The sequence below is a fragment of the Acomys russatus genome, chromosome 19 (assembly GCF_903995435.1).
Source record: "Acomys russatus chromosome 19, mAcoRus1.1, whole genome shotgun sequence".
In the NCBI taxonomy this organism is placed as follows: Eukaryota; Metazoa; Chordata; class Mammalia; order Rodentia; family Muridae; genus Acomys; species Acomys russatus.
The window spans coordinates 31,815,336-31,835,004 of record NC_067155.1 but is presented as its reverse complement, the minus strand read 5'-3'; the positions used below and the strand labels follow the sequence as shown (position 1 = coordinate 31,835,004).

At 41.5% G+C, this 19,669-nt stretch overlaps 2 protein-coding genes across 2 annotated transcripts; both read left to right on the top strand.

Moving 5' to 3' along the window:
- Positions 1 to 10,590: 10,590 nt before the first annotated feature.
- On the top strand, positions 10,591 to 16,295 carry LOC127203324 (zinc finger protein 431-like). The gene is made up of 3 exons (XM_051162106.1): positions 10,591 to 10,629; positions 15,892 to 16,018; positions 16,231 to 16,295. Exons 1-3 carry the CDS (start codon positions 10,591 to 10,593, stop codon positions 16,293 to 16,295), a joined length of 231 nt encoding a protein of 76 aa, XP_051018063.1.
- LOC127204002 (zinc finger protein 431-like) lies at positions 16,104 to 19,017 on the top strand. The gene is made up of 3 exons (XM_051162959.1): positions 16,104 to 16,291; positions 17,477 to 17,991; positions 18,076 to 19,017. Exons 2-3 carry the CDS (start codon positions 17,538 to 17,540, stop codon positions 18,588 to 18,590), a joined length of 969 nt encoding a protein of 322 aa, XP_051018916.1. The 5' UTR covers positions 16,104 to 16,291; positions 17,477 to 17,537; the 3' UTR covers positions 18,591 to 19,017.
- Positions 19,018 to 19,669: the final 652 nt, after the last annotated feature.

Sequence of the window (19,669 nt, the reverse complement as noted above, 5' to 3'; positions counted from 1 at the left end):
CTTTCCTGAGTATGGATCCCCGGGGAGGGATAGGCACTTCAGCCCTGCTTTTAGGAAGCTGTGATGCCTATAATATCACTGTCCAGTATACACACCAGGCACTGCTTTCCATGTCCAATAGGAACACAGTTTGAAAAACTGATGATTTGGCTTCTAGAAGATCTTGACCTTGCACTACACATTCAGTTTTGTGTGATCACTTTCACAAATAGTTTAGAAGCTGGTAGAAAGGAGGTGATGGGTATTGTCCTTCAGCAATGTTTAGTTAGAAACCTTTTACCTTTTTGCTACCACCAGCCACAATGTCACGATTCAGGAAAATTCATTTCCAGGGTACAAAAGAGGTTTCTGAGCTGCAGAGGTTTTTCAGGTGTGCAGTGTTGTGCAGGTGGATCCCACATCTTATGCCACAATCCACACGGCAGGAAGCAGACATAAAATTGTACTTCAGCATTCTTTTGTGTGTGGGGTTCTGTGGTGCTGGGGTTGCCTGAAATCCACAAGGGGGCATGAGAGGTTGTGGAACTGGAGCCCACCTCTCTGATCTCCTCCATTTATAGAGAGGGCGCTAGAGCATGGGGGCCTCACTGTTTGGAAGAGCGATCAGTAGTAGCTAAAGGGCCAGAAATGTAACAGTTAAGAGGTCACTGTGAGCTATTGTGGTGGGAGTTGTGAGGTCTGTGTTTATTTAATTTCTGTGCACATACAATCACAGGTAACACTGGCCAAGTTCACAGTTTTCCTCATAGAGTTTTCCTGGGTCTCGCGATGAAAGCTTTCATATACTTTCATGCTTATATTCTTGGCTTTTTCTCTCCATTCTCTTATTCTTTTCTAATTCCTGCATACGTTTTCCATTGTTTTAGCTTCGTGGTACAGTGTGTGTACTATTTCATCAGAACCCGGTTGAGAATGCTCAGATTTTTTTTACATGTACATTTATATTATATAATAAACTACGTACAGCAAAAAGAACCATGAAATAATCATGAATTACATTAATGTTACATCCATAATGATTTGGGTATTTGTATTTGGCAACCTTGAGAAAAAACATCTTTCCTATCTTGGAGAGTCTAAGATTCTGAATGTAAATCAATATCTATCAACTTAAAACATCTATCTAGACCTAAAAACATCTTAACCTCTAAACAACTTGAGAAGGATTAAAAATTAATTAGCTGAGTAATCAGAAGTCCAAGTTAGCAGCTTACAAAATGAAAAAAAAAAAAAAGACAGTTTGTTGCCTGAACAGTCACCCAAAACTCTCTATGACATTGGAGCATCATCTTCAGCCTTCAGGACCAGTGTATCTGACATACATATTTGTGAGGCAGGAACTATTGAAGACTTGCTTACCAGTCTTGGCAGAGTTTGGCTATTGGCTCTGCCTGCATCCAAGCTTGCCCATTTTGACACATTTGAAGCCATCTCCATAAGGTTCTTTGATGCTTATCATCTTTGAGGTAGGCTGGGTGTTGTCAGGAGTTAACCGGTCTTACTGTCAGAGAATCTTTAAGATAAATAAAAACATCTTTAAATGCCATATTCTGTAGGATTCTGAGGTTTTTGAAGACCTTATCTAACGATTTTACCTTATCTGTCTATAGAATCATATCTAGCTGTTAAATTTAGGATGTATATTCTTATGATTAAAAAAGGCATGACCAGGATTTGATCAAATAGCATTTAACTTGTATTGCTTAATTATCCTAAACAGCCTGCAGTGGCATTTTCAAAGTATTGGAAGTAAACCTTGTATTATAATTGAGTTGTATGGGTGCAATACCTCACATTAGAGTAGAAATATATATATAGTGTGTGAAGAATAATCTTACATTTGAATTCTATACCAATGTATCAAAATTAAACTTATTTTGCATCAATATACAAAATTGTATACCAGTGAATTAAAAATAACCTTATTTGTGAGTAAACAAAGGCCATAAGTTGAGGAGTAGATTCAATAAAAAACTTTTGGTCTATCATCTCTATATATTTCTATATTTCCCTTTTTTTCTTCTCACCCCCCTATCTCAAAACCTAACAAAGAAAGATAAAGGAAAAGAACCATCACTGAGTCCAACCTCATTTTCTGTCTGAATAAGACCAATAATAATTTGTAAGCAACTCCCCATGAAAATAAACATCTATATCCCAAGAAAGCAACCCAAAAAACCTACCCAGCCCTCTTAAGGGAAATGGGGTGTCATTCTCTTAAGGTTTCTTCTGGCTAATTAGGGATGAATAATACTTTTGTAGGGGCCTAAATAATATTGGGGAAAATGGTTAAAAAAGCTAGGAATAGCATTTGTTGTCCAGTTTCTAAATGTTGAGACTTTCCAGGCTTAATAGAAGTCCTGTGTGGGCCAGCTGTGGTGGCGCACGCCTTTTATCCCAGCACTCGGGAGGCAGAGGCAGGCAGATCACTGTTCGAGGCCAGTCTGGTCTACAAAGTGAGTCTAGGACAGCCAAGGCTACATGGAGAAACCCTGTCTCTGAAAAACCAAAAGAGGAGGAGGAGCAGGAGGAGGAGAAGAAGAAGAAGAAGGAGAAGAGGAAGAAGTCCTGTGTGGGACAGTCTGAAGTGCTGGACCAATTGGGATCGGAAGCTTTCTTCGCAGCTGTCCTGTTCTGATGGAGAACAGCGCCAGAAGCCCTTGATGCTGGTACATGAAGGATGAAGGATGTCAGCATCCAGCATGCTGAGAGGAAGGAATCCTGTCAGGTCTGACCAGCGTCAGTCTCTGGTTCTTTTGTTCTAAGAACACATAATTTCTCACAAATATACAGTCCTAAAATTATAAATGAATAAGGTGTGCAGGATACACAGAACAGTTAAGACTGTTTCTCTGTTCTTTGTATGAGCAGAAGAAAGACGCCTGTAAATCTTCATTCATGCCAAAAATGGCATCTAATAATAAGTCCCAGGGATTTTGTAGCCAACAAGAAGCATTGTCTATGCATAGAATTCATGTCTCAGCCAGTCCCAGAGCTTTTCCTATTTTTCTTCTTCTATTTCTATTGTTCATAGTGTCATGAATTTCCTGGATGTTTTGTGTCTGAAGGTTTTTTTTAGGTTTACATTTGTCCTTATCTGATGTATCCAAGCCTTCCATTATTTCACTGTGTCCTCAGTGCTGGAGGTTGTGTCTTCCATGTCTGTATTCTGCTGGTGAACCTTGCCTCTGGAATTCCTCTTGGCATTCCTAAATTTTTCATTTCCAAGACTGAATCAGTTTGTGTTTTCTTTATTGCTTCTATTTCCATTTTAGGTCTTGAACTGTTTTATTTGTTTCCTTCAACTATGTTTCCACCCCCAACCCCCAGCCACCCCAGCCTCACCCTCACTGCCATCCCCACCCCCACCCTCACTGCCATCCCCACCCTCACTGCCATCCCCACCCCCACTCTCACTGCCATCCCCACCCCCACCCTCACTGCCATCCCCACCCCCACCCTCACTGCCATCCCCACCCCCACCCTCACTGCCATTCCCCACCCCCACCCCTAGCCCCACCCCTGGCTTTATCTATGGGATTTGTTGTTTTTCTGGTTTTTTGTTTGTTTGTTTCATTTGGTTTGGTTTTTGTTGTTGTTGTTGTTTTGGGTTTTTTTTGTTGTTGTTGTTCTTTTGTTTTGTGTGTTTGCGTGTTTTCTGGCAATCTTAAAGGATTTATTTTTTCCTCCAATTGTTTGATTGTGTTACTGGTATTTCTTTGAGGAATTTTCTATTTAAGGATGGTGCTAGATAGAAAAGGTAGCTGAGACCATGACAAAGCAAGAGAGAAAGCCAGGAAACCATGTTACATATGCTTTTGCCTTCAGTTATTAGCTTGACTGTGTGTCAGAATGCACCACAAAGACAGACTGTGACCTGTCCTGTCAGCCTGGTCAAGGTCAGGGTGTTAGTGGCAAATAGTCTCCATGAAAAAGTAAGGTAGGGTTTATTTGTGTGATATGTTGTCAAAAAAATCTTTCTTAATCTGCCCATGTCCTGCAAAATTAAGCAAGGCAAAGTAAAAAAGTAATAGACTGATTTCTTAGATGAAATATTGATTCTGTTTGATGGTCGCTGCGGACAAATCCTTCAGGTCTACAGCGAAAAATAGCAACAAGGTAGGTAAAAAGAAATTCAATGCCTGTGGTTTGGAGAGAAAAACTGTACTAGGTAGTTTCAGGTGGCAGCCAAATGCAGAAACAGAGGCAGGAATTCTTTAAATGATTTTTTCTTTATTTATTATGTATACAGTGTTTTGCCTGCATATACGCATGTATGCCAGAACAGGCTACCGGATCTCATTACACATGGTTGTCAGCCACCATGTAGGTGCTGGATATTCACCTCAGGACCTTTGGAAAAGCAGCCAGTGCTCTTAACCGCTGAGCCATCTCTCCAGCCCCAGAGGCAGGAATTTTTAAGGAGATCATCACTATTAAAGAGAAGGTCCAGCCGGGCGTGGTGGCGCACACCTTTAATCTCAGCACTCGGGAGGCAGAGGCAGGCGGATCGATGTGAGTTCGAGGCCAGCCTAGTCTACAAAGTGAGTCCAGAATGGCCAAGGCTGCTCTGGATTTTAAGCCTTAGAAGGTACCTTAAGGGTAACACTCTAGTCTGTTCATTCTTAATTGATGGAGGAGTAGACAAAGTGACTTCTATTCCCACGATGAAGCTTCATACAGAACCTGATGCAGCTGTCATTCTAGCATGATCTGTTCCGTCTCAACTTCGAAGCCAAACTTGACAGGGTCATTCATGTCTTACTAGTTCTGGAAACAACAACCAAATATTATGCAAAATTTAAAGGTCATGGATTCTTTCACTATGGTTTCAGTTCAGCACTGTTGCTCTCAAGTGCTTTTGGCAGAACCCAAACCCTCGGGAGGAGACTGTAAGTGCCTCCAGGCAGACCTGCCAGTCACAGGAGAAGGCGGGTTTTTCCCGCTGCCGCGCTCCAGGATCAGCTCTGTAGCTGAGCAGACTGGAGTTGTTGGTTCTGTGTGATGAGCTCTGAGCGCTGCTGCTGGGTGCTGTGAGAGGAGCTGGGGCAAGCTTTTCCACATGGTGAGCACAGGGTCACAGCACACATGGGAGGCGCTGTCGGCTGAGCAGCGGGAGCTGGAGAGCTGGGTCCTCCCAGGGGCTGAATGGGAGATCAGGCAGGTGGGCTAGCGGAGGACAGGCACAAGTGCTACTGAGATGCAAATCTCTGCAGTTCTGGAAAAGGCCTGGCCCCGGACTGGAAGCCTGTTCCAGGAAACACTATGCTGTGTCCCCTCAGTACACTTCAAAAGAGAAGTTCTCACGGCACTGGAGACTCGCTAACCAATCAGAGCCTCTAGGCGGGCCTGCCGGTCAGAAGAGCAGGTTCCTCTGGGTGCCCTGCTGCAGGTTCCGCTCTGTATCTGAGCAGGCTTAAGTGGTTCAGTGTGATTTCTCTGAGCGCTGGTGCTGGGTGCTGTGAGGAGAGCTCAGGGAAGCTTCACGCCATGGTGAGCGCAGGGTCACTGCCTGCAGCGGGAAAATCAGGCGGCTGAGCTGCGGGAGCTGGAGTCCTGGGTTCTGCCCGGGTTGGCGTGGGGAGACAGGCGGGTTGGCTACTGGATAGCAGGCTTAAGTGCTACTGACTTCAAATTTCTGCAGATCTGGGAAAGCTCTGGCCCTGGACTGGAAGCCTGGGCCCAGAAACACTCTGCTGTGTCCCTTCAGTACACTACTAACCCTGAGGGCGGTGCTCATGCCTCTCAACTCACTCGTCATCCAGGGCTTTCTGGCGGACCTGCCAGTCAGAAGAAGAGGAGGGTTTTTCCGGATGCCTTGCTACAGGTTCCGCTCTGTAGCCGATCAGGCTTGAATGTTTAGGTAGGAAGTACTCTTAGCGCCGGTGCTGGGCGCTCTGAGGGGAACTCAGCAAGCTCCGTGGACCGGTCTTGGTGAGCAGCGGGTCACTGCCCACAACTGGGAGGAGCAGGAGGCTCATGGCGGGAGCTGGCGTGGTGGGTCCTTTCTGGGGCCGGATGGTAAGTGGCGGCCAGATGCGGTCACCTGGGAGGTCTGTGGTGCTTCTAGTCACTCTCTGGACCTGGCAATGGCCTCTCAGAATCTTCACTATGGGGGCTGTATCTGGGCATAGCAGTTCCAGCAGGGGCTCGTGTGCAGAAACATGCATGGGAGGATGCCAAATTCAGAGAGCCCTAGTTTCTCTAGTATCTTCTACAGGTTCTGCCTTTAGCATTTAACATTTCGGTGTAAGATCCATTAGGTGGAATTACCTTTGTGGAGGTTGTAAAAAAGCATCTCATGTGTTGGGTGTTTGTTCCTGGGAACAAAAGTAGTTTCTGAGATGCAGAGGATTCTCAGGTGTGCATGGTGTTGGGCATGTGAACAGCACAGATTCCACATCTTGTGCCATAGTCCATGTGACAGGGGGCAGACATTAAGTTTTTCTTCTAAATTGCTTTGTGTGTGGGCTTCAGTGTGGCTGGGTTTGCCTGAAACCACAAGGGGGCGCGAGGGGCTGCAGAGCCATAGCCTGCCTTTCTGATCACCACCTCCACTTTCAAGGAGAGTTCTAGAGCATGGGGGGCTCTCTGTTTGGAAGAGAGACCAGTAATAGCTGGAGGGCCAGAGACATAACAGTTTAGAGTCATTTTGAATTACTCTGTACATCGCTGAGACTTTTGAGGGCTTTATCTATTTAGTTTTGTATAATTTATCTATCTATGGAATCATATATATCTGTTAAACCTAAGATGTATATTCCTGTGATAAATTAGACTAGTGTCTGATATGATCTCAAGTTGATCAACTAACAATTATCTTGTATTATTTAATTATTCAAAACAGTTTGTAATAGCACTGTTAAAGGTACTAGAAGCAAGCCTTGTATTATACATGAGCTGTATGGGCACAATACCTCATGCCAGAGTAGAAATGTGTGTGTGTGTGTGTGTGTGTGTGTGTGTGTGTGTGTGTGTAACAAAGTAGCCTTGAATTTGTATCAATATACCAAAATTTATAGCAGTGTATCAAAATAAGCTTGCTTATATATAACAGTATCTCTAAGTTAAAGACTAGATACAATAATCTATCTTTTGGCTTATTATTCCTATAAGGTATTTCTGTATTCCCCTTCTTTCTTTTCAACCCTTTACTTATTACCTAAGGAAGAAAAATAGATAGAAAAAAGAAGGACAAGATAGCCTTATGTCTTTCTACTTTGTTTTTTCCCCTCTGGATAGGACCATTAATAATTCCCTTAAATGACGACAAACATGTATAGCCCATTAGAACAACCACAATTCACCTCCCCACCTTAAGGGAAGTAGTGTGTGGTTCTTCTCAAGGTTGTTTCTTGCTGATTTGGGTGCTTAGGATACCTTTTTGGGGGGTCCCAAATAAAATAGGAAATAATGGCTAAGCAAGCTAGCAGTAACATTATACCTTTTTGGGCGTCCCAAATAAAATAGGAGATAATGGCTAAGCAAGCTAGCAGTAACATTTGTGATCCAGTCTCTAAGTGTTGGGAAACTTGAGGCTTAACAGAAGTCCTGTTTGGAACCCTGTGAAGTGCTGGTCTAGTTGAGAGCAGCAGCTTTCTTTGGAGCTGTCCTGGGAGCAGGTTTTGAAGAAACAGCTGAAGCAGCTGTGGCTGGAGCACGCAGGATGTTGGAATAAGCTGTGTCAGCGTATGAGCCAGCATCATTGATAGCCGGTTCTTTTGCTCTAAAGACACGTGATTCTTCACAGGCATTATCCGTCCTAAAATTATAATGTAGGAGATGTGCAGGATGCATAGATCGATTAAAGATGTTCTTCCTGCTCTTTGGATCAGCAGAGGAAGACACCTGTCTTTCTTTAAGTCAGTTTGGATTGTATACCAAGCTGTAACATCAATTTTATCTATGTCATTTAAAAGAAAGGCATGATAAATCCTGAGGATTTTGTAGCCAATGATTTTTTTTTTTTTTTTGCTATGTAAGTTGAAGTTTTTTGGCTGGAGACATTTATATATCCTAGTTAGTCTAAGAGCTCTACCCATGTGGAGGGATCAGCAACTTACCTTTCCTGTTTGGTCGTCTCGATTGATTTTTTTGTTTGTTTGTTTGTTTTTTTTGTTTCTTGTCCATGGCCAAAATCTTCATGGGATCTTCCTCTGTCAAATCTGATATTTATAACTTTGGATGCGGTAAAGCTCTGCCCCTCACCCCCTCCCACCCCCATTAACAGAAATATATGGCTGCTCCTCTTCCAACATAATACTGGTCCTCCAGTTTGAAGTTATCCTGAGGTGATTTAATTTAGCAGTCCTGTTTTTTAGGCTGGCTATCATTTGATTTCCCCCAAAGGGGGTGAGTAAAGTCATTATTGAATATAGAAACATTGTCATGTTGATAAATTAGAGTACAATTGCATGGAGTTTAAGTATATTCTTTTATAGAGATATAATTAGAAATTCCATTGAGATAAGATTTTCCTATATAGGCTGGGCTGCTTTGGATTGGTTTTGTTGATTATGCTGTCCTCTAACTCACAAGGAACTTTTAGTATTTTGTTGTCTCCCAAGTATCGGGATCAAGGTATAAATTTAATTAATGATTGTAAGGGTCTAAATATTCCAGGCCGAGGGTGGTGGGGCACGCCTTTAATCCCAGCACTTGGGAGGCAGAGGCAGGCGGATCGCTGTGAGTTCGAGGCCAGCCTGGTCTACAAAGTGAGTCTAGGACAGCCAAGGCTACACAGAGAAACCCTGTCTTGAGAAACAAAACCAAACAAAAGTCTAAATATTCCATTTTGGGGCTGGAGAGGTGGCTCAGAGGTTAAGTGCTCTTCCAAAGGTCCTGAGTTCAATTCCCAGTAACCACATGGTGGCTCATAGCCATCTATAATGAGATCTGATGCCCTCTTCTGGTGTGCAGGTGTACGTGTAGTTAGAACACTGTATACATAATAAATAAAAAATATTCCATTTTATAGAGATATATTAATTATTTTTTATGTAAGCATGGTTATTATATATAGTTCTGGCTCTACCTCTTTCCCAAGTGGCGATTAAATGCCTTAATTAATTATATTATGTTCGAGTTCCTATCAGTTCCTGTGAAATTTACACTGTTCTGAGCATTTAATTGTTTTGTTTTATTTATTTATTTATTTGGCACTAATTAAATTATGTTACAGTTCCCATGGAAGCTCCACACTTAGGAGACCTGTAGCCTGCTCAGAGCGTAAATTAATTATTCATTTTGTTATATATCAATAATTTTCAGTTGCGGGAGGAATGCAGAGTGCTTTCCTGTCTTTGTGGTCCTGCCATAACTGCTTGTCCTGAGCGGGGATTTGTATAGGCTGAACTTTTCACTGCTGTTCTTGTCCCCCTTGTTTTAAAAGGACAATGACTTTTTGACCCACTGCTCTGGGAATCTGTGGGAAACGCCTTAATCCGTGGAAACCAAGTTAGTATTCCTGCAGCTACACAAGGTTTGGGGCAAACCCCACCTTTGCTAAGTAACTGTCTCGCGTCCTACCTCCTGTTCCGCAGTCTCCAATCCCTGTTCCCTGCCCACAGTCCCTTCTCCCCTCCTTAAAAGCGGCTTTTGTCTCCTGGGCTGATGTTGGGTGGAATCAGACAGAGGCATGGCAGCTGCGCTTCGTTAGGCAGTTCTGTTCTGGTTAGTGCACTCCGTCTCTTGCCTGCCTGCTGTAGGCTCTTTCACCTGTGGGCTCACATAGAGAGACAGGTAGCCGACTGGTTTGGACTGGGAAGTTCTTGGTTTTAAGCCTCGGTTCTAAAAGTGTTTACGTAGGGTGCCATTATGTTGTAGTCATGTTTATTATTAAAGCCTGTACACATTACAGCCGTGTTATCCAACCCACATCATATTCAATAGAGACACAGACACCTGTTGTATTTCAGAATGGCCTCATTTTTCCTGGAGCTGGGCAGATTAATCCTCCAAACTACCTTTATCGTGCAGCCTCGATCCCAAGCCATCGGCTTTAATCATTCCTGTCTAGGCTGCTTCCGGTCCATCATCCGGAAATGCTTGCTGATGCTCTTCATCTGGGCTGCTGTCCTGCGTCCATGCCGATGTGTTCTCGTGTTTCTCTCCACGCTTCAGTAATTTTCTCTTCCCGTGATCCTTCTCTCCCCAAAACCCGTGAACTCTGCATCTCACGTCTACCCGGCCTTGCCCAGATTAGGCATTTTAATCAGCCAATGAGGAATATTTTTTAGGCAAGGTTATAAACATCATTTTTGGGTATGTGAGGGTCGGTTCATTTAAAAAAAAAAAAAGATAGGAAACAGTGCCCAGGAAGCAAAATAATTAGCAATCAAATACAAAGCCATGTTGTTACAATAAACAGATGTGCTATTATAGTGTACAATAAAAATGCAGCGCATCAGTTTATTTGGATGGGAAGAGAGCTTTCTGTGAAGGAGCCATACTGCATGAAAAAGTAAAAACGGGGTTATGAAACAGACGGACATGGGTAGGAGCTTTGTTCCTGGGTTTCTGTTCGCTCTCTGTGTTTTTCGAGAGTGGGTTTGCTGGGTGTTGCCTCTTTTACCCACCTTCTTGATGGGCATGGTCAAGGGGGAGTGCTTCCTGGTGTTGGTAGCTAAGGTAAAAGGGAACCAGAGAAAGATGATCTTAAAAGTTCACAAGAGGTGTAGACAGGGGAGAGGTGAAGCTGCCTCTGGTGTTCTAGTCTGGTGCTGGGGCAAATGTGAAAATTTGATATTGGGTAACAGCCAGTGTCATAGATCTGGTAGGGGTGTCTGCCCAAGTTGGGGCTGTGCCACAGAGATGAAGCGGGAAAGGAAGGGCAGCTTGAGGGGTCTGCGATATCTACAAGAGGCACAGGAAAGAGAAGAGGAAGCTTCCCCTGCTATTCTGTTCCAGTTCTAAGGCAACTGTGAGAACTGGGTCTGGGGTAACAGATGATAAGGTAGGTCTTTGGACAGACCACCTAGCCTTCTGGCAGTCATGGCCTGTGGTTGAGCATGGGGTGTCCTTCCAGAGGTGGAGGCTCAGGCACAGAGATGCGGCAGGAAGAAAAGGGCAGATAGGGATGGTCTGTGATACCTATACGAGGCATAGGCGGGGGCGAGGAAGCACTCTGGGCAAGTTGAGTATTGGGTCTCAGGAAACAGAGAATAGGGAAGGTCGGGAGGCGTCCTGTGCGGTCACATACCCAATGTCTTAACACTGAGGCGTCACGTTCTTAGGGGTCATTTACTGACTTCTATATTTATGTCGGCTTTTGTTATCGTTAATCTGTGAAAGGCTTTTTGTTTATTGAGGGGAAAAGTACTGAATGGGCTGTATGGGTTAGTTAGCAAGTATTCTCCTTGGGGTTGACCTGAACTCAGATATCAACACCCAGCTCAAGTTGGGGGGCTCATAACCACCTGGTCATAACCCTGGATTCTACACCAGGGGATGTGACATTCTCTTCTCCGGTGTGTCATCTGTATACACGTGGACGACATTCTCTCTCTCACACACTCAAATATACACGTAAAAAGAAGGACAGGCTTGTTTGCTCATGACTTTTAAAACAATTAGTGCAAAACAAACTGTTTGGGTGTAGAATAGAAACCACACGCTGTTTCTTTAAAAATCTATTTTCTTGCATTTGGTCTGTAAGAATTTGTATTTCCTAACACTGCTGGAGATTTCTATACAATCATCAACCATAGGTAACAAAATGGTTTCTCTTTGATCCTAAGAGACATCCTTGTCTCTATCATAACAGAATGAGATACTTTTAATAATCAAAATCATTTTCTCTAAAATGGGAACATATGTATGCTTTAATCAAATCTCTCTGATTGGAATTGCCCTCCACCTCTATTCCATTTTATATTGTTGGCAAAGGAGAGAACCAGAGCAAACAGAGGCAGCGCTGGCCAGCGATTTCTTTGGGTTTTGACTTTGACTATAATCCTGTAATTCCAGTTTAAGGACTGTTATATGCATATCAGTGGTGCACTCTGCGTTATATTATTTTATTAATTATAATCTAATTATATTATATGATTATATTGTTGTTTCTCTGGAAAATGATAGACCTTCAGCAATCTCTGTCTTCTGAAAATTTAATATATTATGTTTTATGTTCCTTGAGTTTTTGTTACTTTGGGGGACTTTCTGTGGAGAAATAGTTTTACTTTTCTCTTTTTGATCCTAAAGACTGGCTTTGCCTCATTTCTTGGCAAGTCTGCATTTTTCACTTTCTGCAATCATCAATGTCTGTGTTTCTGACACTTAAGTAATTGATATAATTAACACATTAGTTTGTGTTTTTAATACTTTGTCGTATATTATTGTGTTTGTGTCTTAGTTAGCTTCAGTTCTCAACGTTTTAGAGCCTACAGTCATCTGAGGAAGCCTCCAATGAGGAAGTGACCCCATCAGAATGGCTGGTTGTTATGTCCATGAGAGAGTATATTGATTCATGATTGATGTGGGAAGGCTCTTCCATTTTTGGTGGCAATACCCCTAAGCAAATGGGCGTGGGCTGGATAGGAGAGCTAGCTGAGCCTGAGACAGTCACGAAGCAAGAGTGCAAACCAGAAAACAGTGCTTGTCCGTGGTTCTGGCCTTCATTTTCTAACTTGAGTTTCTCTTCTAAGCTTCCAAAATGATGGACTGTGATCTGACAGAACCATCAAAACCAACAAACCAATCAATCAATCAAACAAAAACAAAAAACCATGTTCATTGCCTGGGATGCTTTTGGTTAGAGGATTCCATCACAGCAGCAGAGTCGCAAGTTAGAATAAAAAGTGGTAGGCAAAAAGTGATTTTGTGGCTGGACACAACCTGGCTATGTTCTCTTTGGGGAGAAATGTGGAAAACATGATGACGTGAGATGGTCAAAAGCAGAGGAAACTAAACAAGAGCTTAATAGGCTTTTTTTTTTTTTTTTTTTTTTTTTTTAGGACCTGAAAGATTGTAGTGTTGAGAGTAATGCAGACAGAGGAAGTTGAGGATTTCAGGGGAAAGTAGACTCTATGAAAAATTGGGTTAGAAGTCATTTATGTGATATTTTTGACCCCAAATATTTCTTACTCTGCCATGTTCTGAGGAATTGAGTAAGGAAGAATTAAAAATCAATGGACTGATTTCGTAGATGGATTATTGTATCACTTGGATGGTTATTACTAGTGACTCATTCATGACGACTTTGAGAAAAAGCACCCATTGGGGCAGAAATAAATGCAAAGTCTCTGGTTTATAGAGACAAACAGCACTAGGTAATTTCCAATGGCAGTCAAATGGTGAAACAGAGGTGGGAGTTTTCAAGATTATCACCATTAAAGAGGAGGCTCCTGCAACACTCTCTCCTTCTAAACTTTCACTTATTGGAAGGAGTAGGCAAAGTGATTCCTAGTCCCAGGAAGGAACTTCATATAAAACTTGATGCACCAGTCATCCAAGTGTGACAGGGTCCATCCCAATTTAGAAGCCAAACTTGACAGGATCTCCCATATTGTGCTGGGTTCTGGAAACAAGAAAGATGCCAAACTTAAGGTCATAGATTTTTTTTTTCCTTTGTGGTTTTAGTTCAGAACTATTCCATCCACGTATATAGTGCAGAGTCAGAGTCCCAGGGAGGATACCGTGAGAGTTCATTGCATGAGGCTGTGAGAATGAAGCCTAAGCTGCACTTTGAGACCACAAGATGCTGAGATTACCTAAGCTTTGAGAAACCTGCCATGGAGAGATGCTTATGCACAGTAGAGGTAACCAAGCTGAGAGTTGTATGAGAAGCTGCAGGGATAGGGCCGTCTAACACCTGTCAAACTGAAGCCCCACGTGTCTGAGACAGAGCTACAGGATTTCTTGTTTGTCCTACTGGTTTTGCTCCCGTGGTCCAATCTTCCCTCACCGCGTACGCATTCCTCTCTGTTCGAACGGGAAGGGAGATTCTGTGCCATTGTATTTGGAAAAATATAACTTGCCTTTTGATTTTACAAGTTGTGGCATTCAGGAGATTTTCCTGGGCTCAGAAGAGAGTTTGGACATCTAAACAGTGTGGGGGCTGTTACCACCATTAGGATCATTGGAGTTAGACGAATTGCATTTTCATCATGGGATGATCCTGCACCGACAGTGACCATTGTCAGAATATATTTGGTTGAATCAAAGTGCTCCCAAATAGGATGATGTCTTTGAACACTTTCCTCTACTCTGCGGGGAGCTTATGGAAGCTTTTGTAGTAAGAATCTTTCAAGAGGTATTTTGGGGATGGGATTTGAGTGTCTATAGACACACCCCATTTCCTGCTCTTCCTTTGTGTGCTGTCATGCCCTCACTAGTCTACAATCCATCCCTACATTGCCTAAAATACAGTAGAAGCCACTGCCATTCAACGCTAAGCTATTTTGCTAGCCTGATATTTTTATACTTATTGTTTTGTTGTTTTTATTTTTGATTTTGAAGACAAAGTTTCGCTCTGCAGCTCAGGCTACCCTGAAAGTAGGTGTGTAGACCAGGCAGGCCTTGGATTTAGCGATTCAGTGACTCTGGCTCCACACTCCGGCTGGGATTAGATGTGGGCCCACATGCTTTATTTGTTTTATTTTTATACCATTAACTGATGGGATCAGAATATAGGTTTTTGTACATTCAAGCACATGCTGTTGTGCGGACCTTCATCTACATCTTGATTTTGAAATCTGGCAGAGAGTATGTTCTATTTCTCAGGATGGCATGCATTCATGACACTAACAGTGCCTGAGCCATCTGAGTCATTACACTGACGGTGCGTGACATGCTTCCTACCTGTTGTGTTTGTTTTGAGATTTTTTGAACAAATACCAGTATTTTGCCCGTATGTATGACTATGTGCATCATGTGTACCTGGTCATCACAGTTGTCAGAAGACGGTCTCAGAGCTCCTGAACATGAAGTTATGCATAGTAGTGAGCCCCCGTGTAAGCTCTGTCAATTGAGCCCAATTATTTGTGAGACCAGCAAGAACTCTTCACTGCTGAAACACCTCTTCCGCCCTCTTTTGCTTATTTATAAACATTTACATTGCTGAAGTTGATATAATGGATAGTTATGAGCCCCAATATAAATACTGGAAATTGGCCCCATTATTTGCACAATCAGTAAGAGATATTCTTAGGTGAACTATCTCTCCTGTCCTGTGTTATTTATTATGATCAACATTTATGTGGCTAATGCTTTCATCTGTCCATTTGTAACTGTTTAAACATGGATTCTCTTTTCCTAAGCTCATATTAATGTTACAGTTTAAACTAGGGAACTTCATCTGGAAGGTGAATATAGAACGGAAAGGAATGTATAATTCTTTGTGGAAACTTCAGTAAGGAACTCTTGAGTTCTTTTTCTCTTTTTTTTTTGTTTGTTTGATTAATTCATTTTTTTGCTGGGGAGTCAGGGTCTTAGTATGTACCACTTGCTTTCCTGGAACTTGTCGCATTGACCAGGCTGGCATCCACCAGCCTCGTGGATGTACCTGCAGGTACACCTACTTCTGCCTCCTGAGTGCTGGGACTAAAGGCACGAGAAAATGCACATATCTTGCCCATCATTTTTGTAGTTAATAGTTGTCCATACAATTTTTCTGATGTGTTATCAGTACTGTTGATCTCTTTGCCTCCCCCCGCCTCTCTCTCTCCCTCTCTCTCACTCTTAGTTGGCATTTCTCTTGCAAAGCTATATTCTATTCAAAAGGTACAGAAATAACAGGATGAATCTCATTATTCAGTTTCTTTCCAAAATGACTTGGTGATACATAAGAAATTCCAAGTCAGGAAATCACCAGAATTATATGCCAATGTAGTATACTTTTACAGTGTTGTCTGTATCAAGCTTGTTATTATGCACATGTGTGGGATATTTTAGGATCCAGTGACCTATGACGATGTGCATGTGAACTTCACTCAGGAAGAGTGGGCTTTGTTGCGTCCCTCCCAGAAGAGTCTCTACAAAGATGTGATGCTGGAGACCTACAGGAACCTCTATGCTATAGGTAAGACAGTGAATTTTCTTTTACTTAAAAACAAAACAAAACAAAACGGGACAGCTGTTTCTTTGTTACTGATGCTTTTCTGTAATTTTTATTGAGAATGAGGAGGACTGATGTGAATAATTCAGGTATGGTTGTAAGGTTCACTGAAGATAGTAACATGAATTTTGCATAATTTTTAATAACATGACATATTTTCTGGTACTATATTTTAGGCTATAATTGGGAGAACCAACATATTGAAGATCATTGTCAAAGTTCTAGAAGACGTGAAAGGTAATTCTCATGTGCAAGCTAATATAAATATGCCTAAGAAATTTTAATGTGTCCTGGAAGTTTTAAAGAAAATCAACAGTATAAAAAAAACACTGCTTTAAGTGCATTAATGACTATTAAATTCTCACAAAACCATGTACCTCAGTGTCAGGTATCTGCTTTGTTTTTGCAAAGCATTTCTCTAAGAAAGAAGACAAGGAAACAATGCCTGAATGGATATCACCATTTGAATCATAGCCCCGTTACAATAGAATAGATAAATATATGTCTAAAACCTTCAAATAAAGTAGAGTGAGGTGTGGTGGTGCACACCTTCAATCCTAGCACTGGAAAAGTGGCAAGTGGATCACTGTGAGTTCAAGGCCAGCCTGATCTACAAAATGAGTCCAGGATATATACTAATAATACCATTGCTAAGTTTATTGAGATGGCTAGTTTATGAGAGTCAAGAATGTTGTTGTTAAGGTTAATTGTTGTTAACCTTAATCTCTGTACCACGTGTGTGTGAGGAACAAAAATTCAAACAGTATGAATGCAATGTGGAACCCTTCCATTTTTCATTATTCTTTTTATAGGTATAGCATATGTCACAGTAGATGCAAGCCATGTGAGCATAGGGAGAGTGAAAGAAGCCACACACCTCTCTTTCTTCAAGAACAATTAGAAAATATGTAGTAGTCCCCACTGTGAGTAGACTTTCTGAATGTGATACGGTTTTACAGTTAACTGGCTTTCCAACTTTATTTGGAATATCCACAAACTTACACTGCAAAAAAAAAAAAAAAAAAAAATCTCTATGAGTTCTAGAAATATGGAAATTCTTCTGGTTGTCCTGGTTTACTTTGCAAATGTAGTATGACTCATACAATAGGCAAATTTACAAATGCAATCAGGATGAAAAGATCTGGTTTCTTTCAGTTTTCTTACAATATGTAAAAATTTAATATAAAAACAGGATCCTATAAATGTGCGCCACGTAAAGAATGCTCTTACCATCATAGGTATCTTCAAAGACAAAAGAACCCATAATGAAGGGGAACCAGGAATGTTAATATCGCAATAAAACTTTAAGATCTGAATCCTCTTTACAGTTAGAACAAATTATAAAATTAATTACACAGAAAAAAACATTCATCAATGCAATCAATGTTGTAAAGCTCTCACATGAGCCAATTATTTTTTCAGGCATGAAAGACGTCATAGTGGAGAGAAATCACCTGAATATACTCAATGTGATAAATCCGTTATGTGTCAGAGTCATCCTCCTGGAGAAAAACCCTATGAGGGTATTCAATATGGTGAAGCCTTTGCATGTCTCCGTAGGCTCCAAAGACATAAAGGAAGACACCCTAAAGAAAAACCCTATGTATGTGACCAGTGTGGTAAAGACTTTCCATGTCACTGTAGTCTCCGAGTTCAAAAAAGGACACAGACTACAGAGAATCCCTATAAATGTAACAACCAAAGTGATAAGGCCTTTTCACAACACAGTCATCATAGAAAACATAAAAAAACAACTGCTGGAGAAAAACCTAATGAATGTAATCACTGTGGTAAAACCTTTGCATGTCACAGTGCTCTTCAAAGGCATGAGCGAATTCATACAGGAGAGAAACCTTATGAATGTAATCAATGTAGTAAAGCCTTTGCACACCGTGGTCATCTTCAAAGACATAAAAGAACACACACTGGAGAGAAACCTTATGAATGTAATCAGTGTGGTAAGGCCTTTGCATACCATGGTCATCTTCAAAGACATAAAAGAACACATACTGGAGAGAAACCTTATGAATGTAAGCACTGTGGTAAATCCTTTGCAGTTCACAATACTCTTCAAATCCATGAGCGAACACATACTGGAGAGAAACCTTACGAATGTAATCAATGTGGTAAAGCCTTTTCCCAACCGAGTAATCTCCAAATACATAAAAGAACACATACTGGAGAGAAACCTTATGAATGTAATCAATGTGGTAAAGCCTTTGCAAGTCATGGTAGTCTTCTATATCATAAAAGAACCCATACTGGAGAGAAACCCTATGAATGTAGTCAATGTGGTAAAGCCTTTGCACATTACAATCATCTTCAAATACACAAAAGAACTCATACTGGAGAGAGACCCTATGAATGTAACCAATGTGGTAAAGCCTTTGCACGAAACAGTCATCTCCGATTACACAAAAGAACACACACTGGAGAGAAACCATTTGTATGTAGCCAATGTGGGAAAGGCTTTGCAAGTCATGGTAGTCTCCTATATCATAAAAGGACACATACTGGAGAGAAACCCTGTACATAAATTTAATGTGTTGAATCTTTTTCACATTTCTAAAGTCTTCATCATCATGAAAGAATTAATACTGGAGAGAAACCTTATGAATGTAGTTCTCATCATCCTGAAAATACACTGGAGAGAAATTCTGGGAGTGTAAGCAATATGGTAAGGCCTTTGTGTAGTGGGTTTGTTGCGATCCAACACAATGCAAACGCCAGATAAATGCAAATGACCAGAATTTATTGTAATCAAGTTTCTACTGCTCGTTTAGGACCACAGAAAATACTTGGAAGCTGAACTGTGACACCTCAATCCCACTGCCCATCCCCCTTCCCCACCTTTATGCCGCTACCCCTGAGCCAGAATATTACAGAGCTTTTAAGGTTGAAAACCACAAACATCTGTGCCAAGGTGCAGCTACATTTTCTCACCAATCAGGTTTTAAGGTTCGGGGCTTCCTTACGTGGTTGATTGCTGTCAACTGATACAAAATGTAGGTCTTACAATCTAACCAATCACATCCATTTGTTCTTTTGTGGGTAGGAACAGTCATTATGTTTTGGGGAACAAAAGATGAATAACAGAAGCCGGTCAGCTGTTGGAAAGTCTCCAGCATGACTAGGGCCTGGGAACTTGAACTCAGTTTCATTCTATGACTAAATGGAAGCAGATAACAAAAAGGACACGTTTCTTTTGCGTGTCACCAACATTTGCCTGTCACAGTCCAATGCATAAAAGAACAGATCCTGTAAAGAAACCCTATGAATAAGCAATGCGTTAAAGCCTTTTCATGGAGCAGTAGCCTTAGAAATCATGAAAAAAAAAATCATCCTGCAGAGAAATCCATAAATTTAGTCAGTTGGGAAAAGATATGTCATTCTATCTTTATACAAGAATAAAACCTTTGGTGTATAGCATCATATTCAGGGGGAGGAGGTCTCCATCAGTCACAGTCATAGGGAATGGGGGGAAAGCAGGAGGGAGGGAGGAATGGGAGGATGCATGGGATGGGATAGCAATTGAAATGTAATATAAATGATTTTATTTTATAAATGATTTTTTTTCTTGGTTTTTTCGAGACAGGGTTTCTCTGTGTAGCCTTG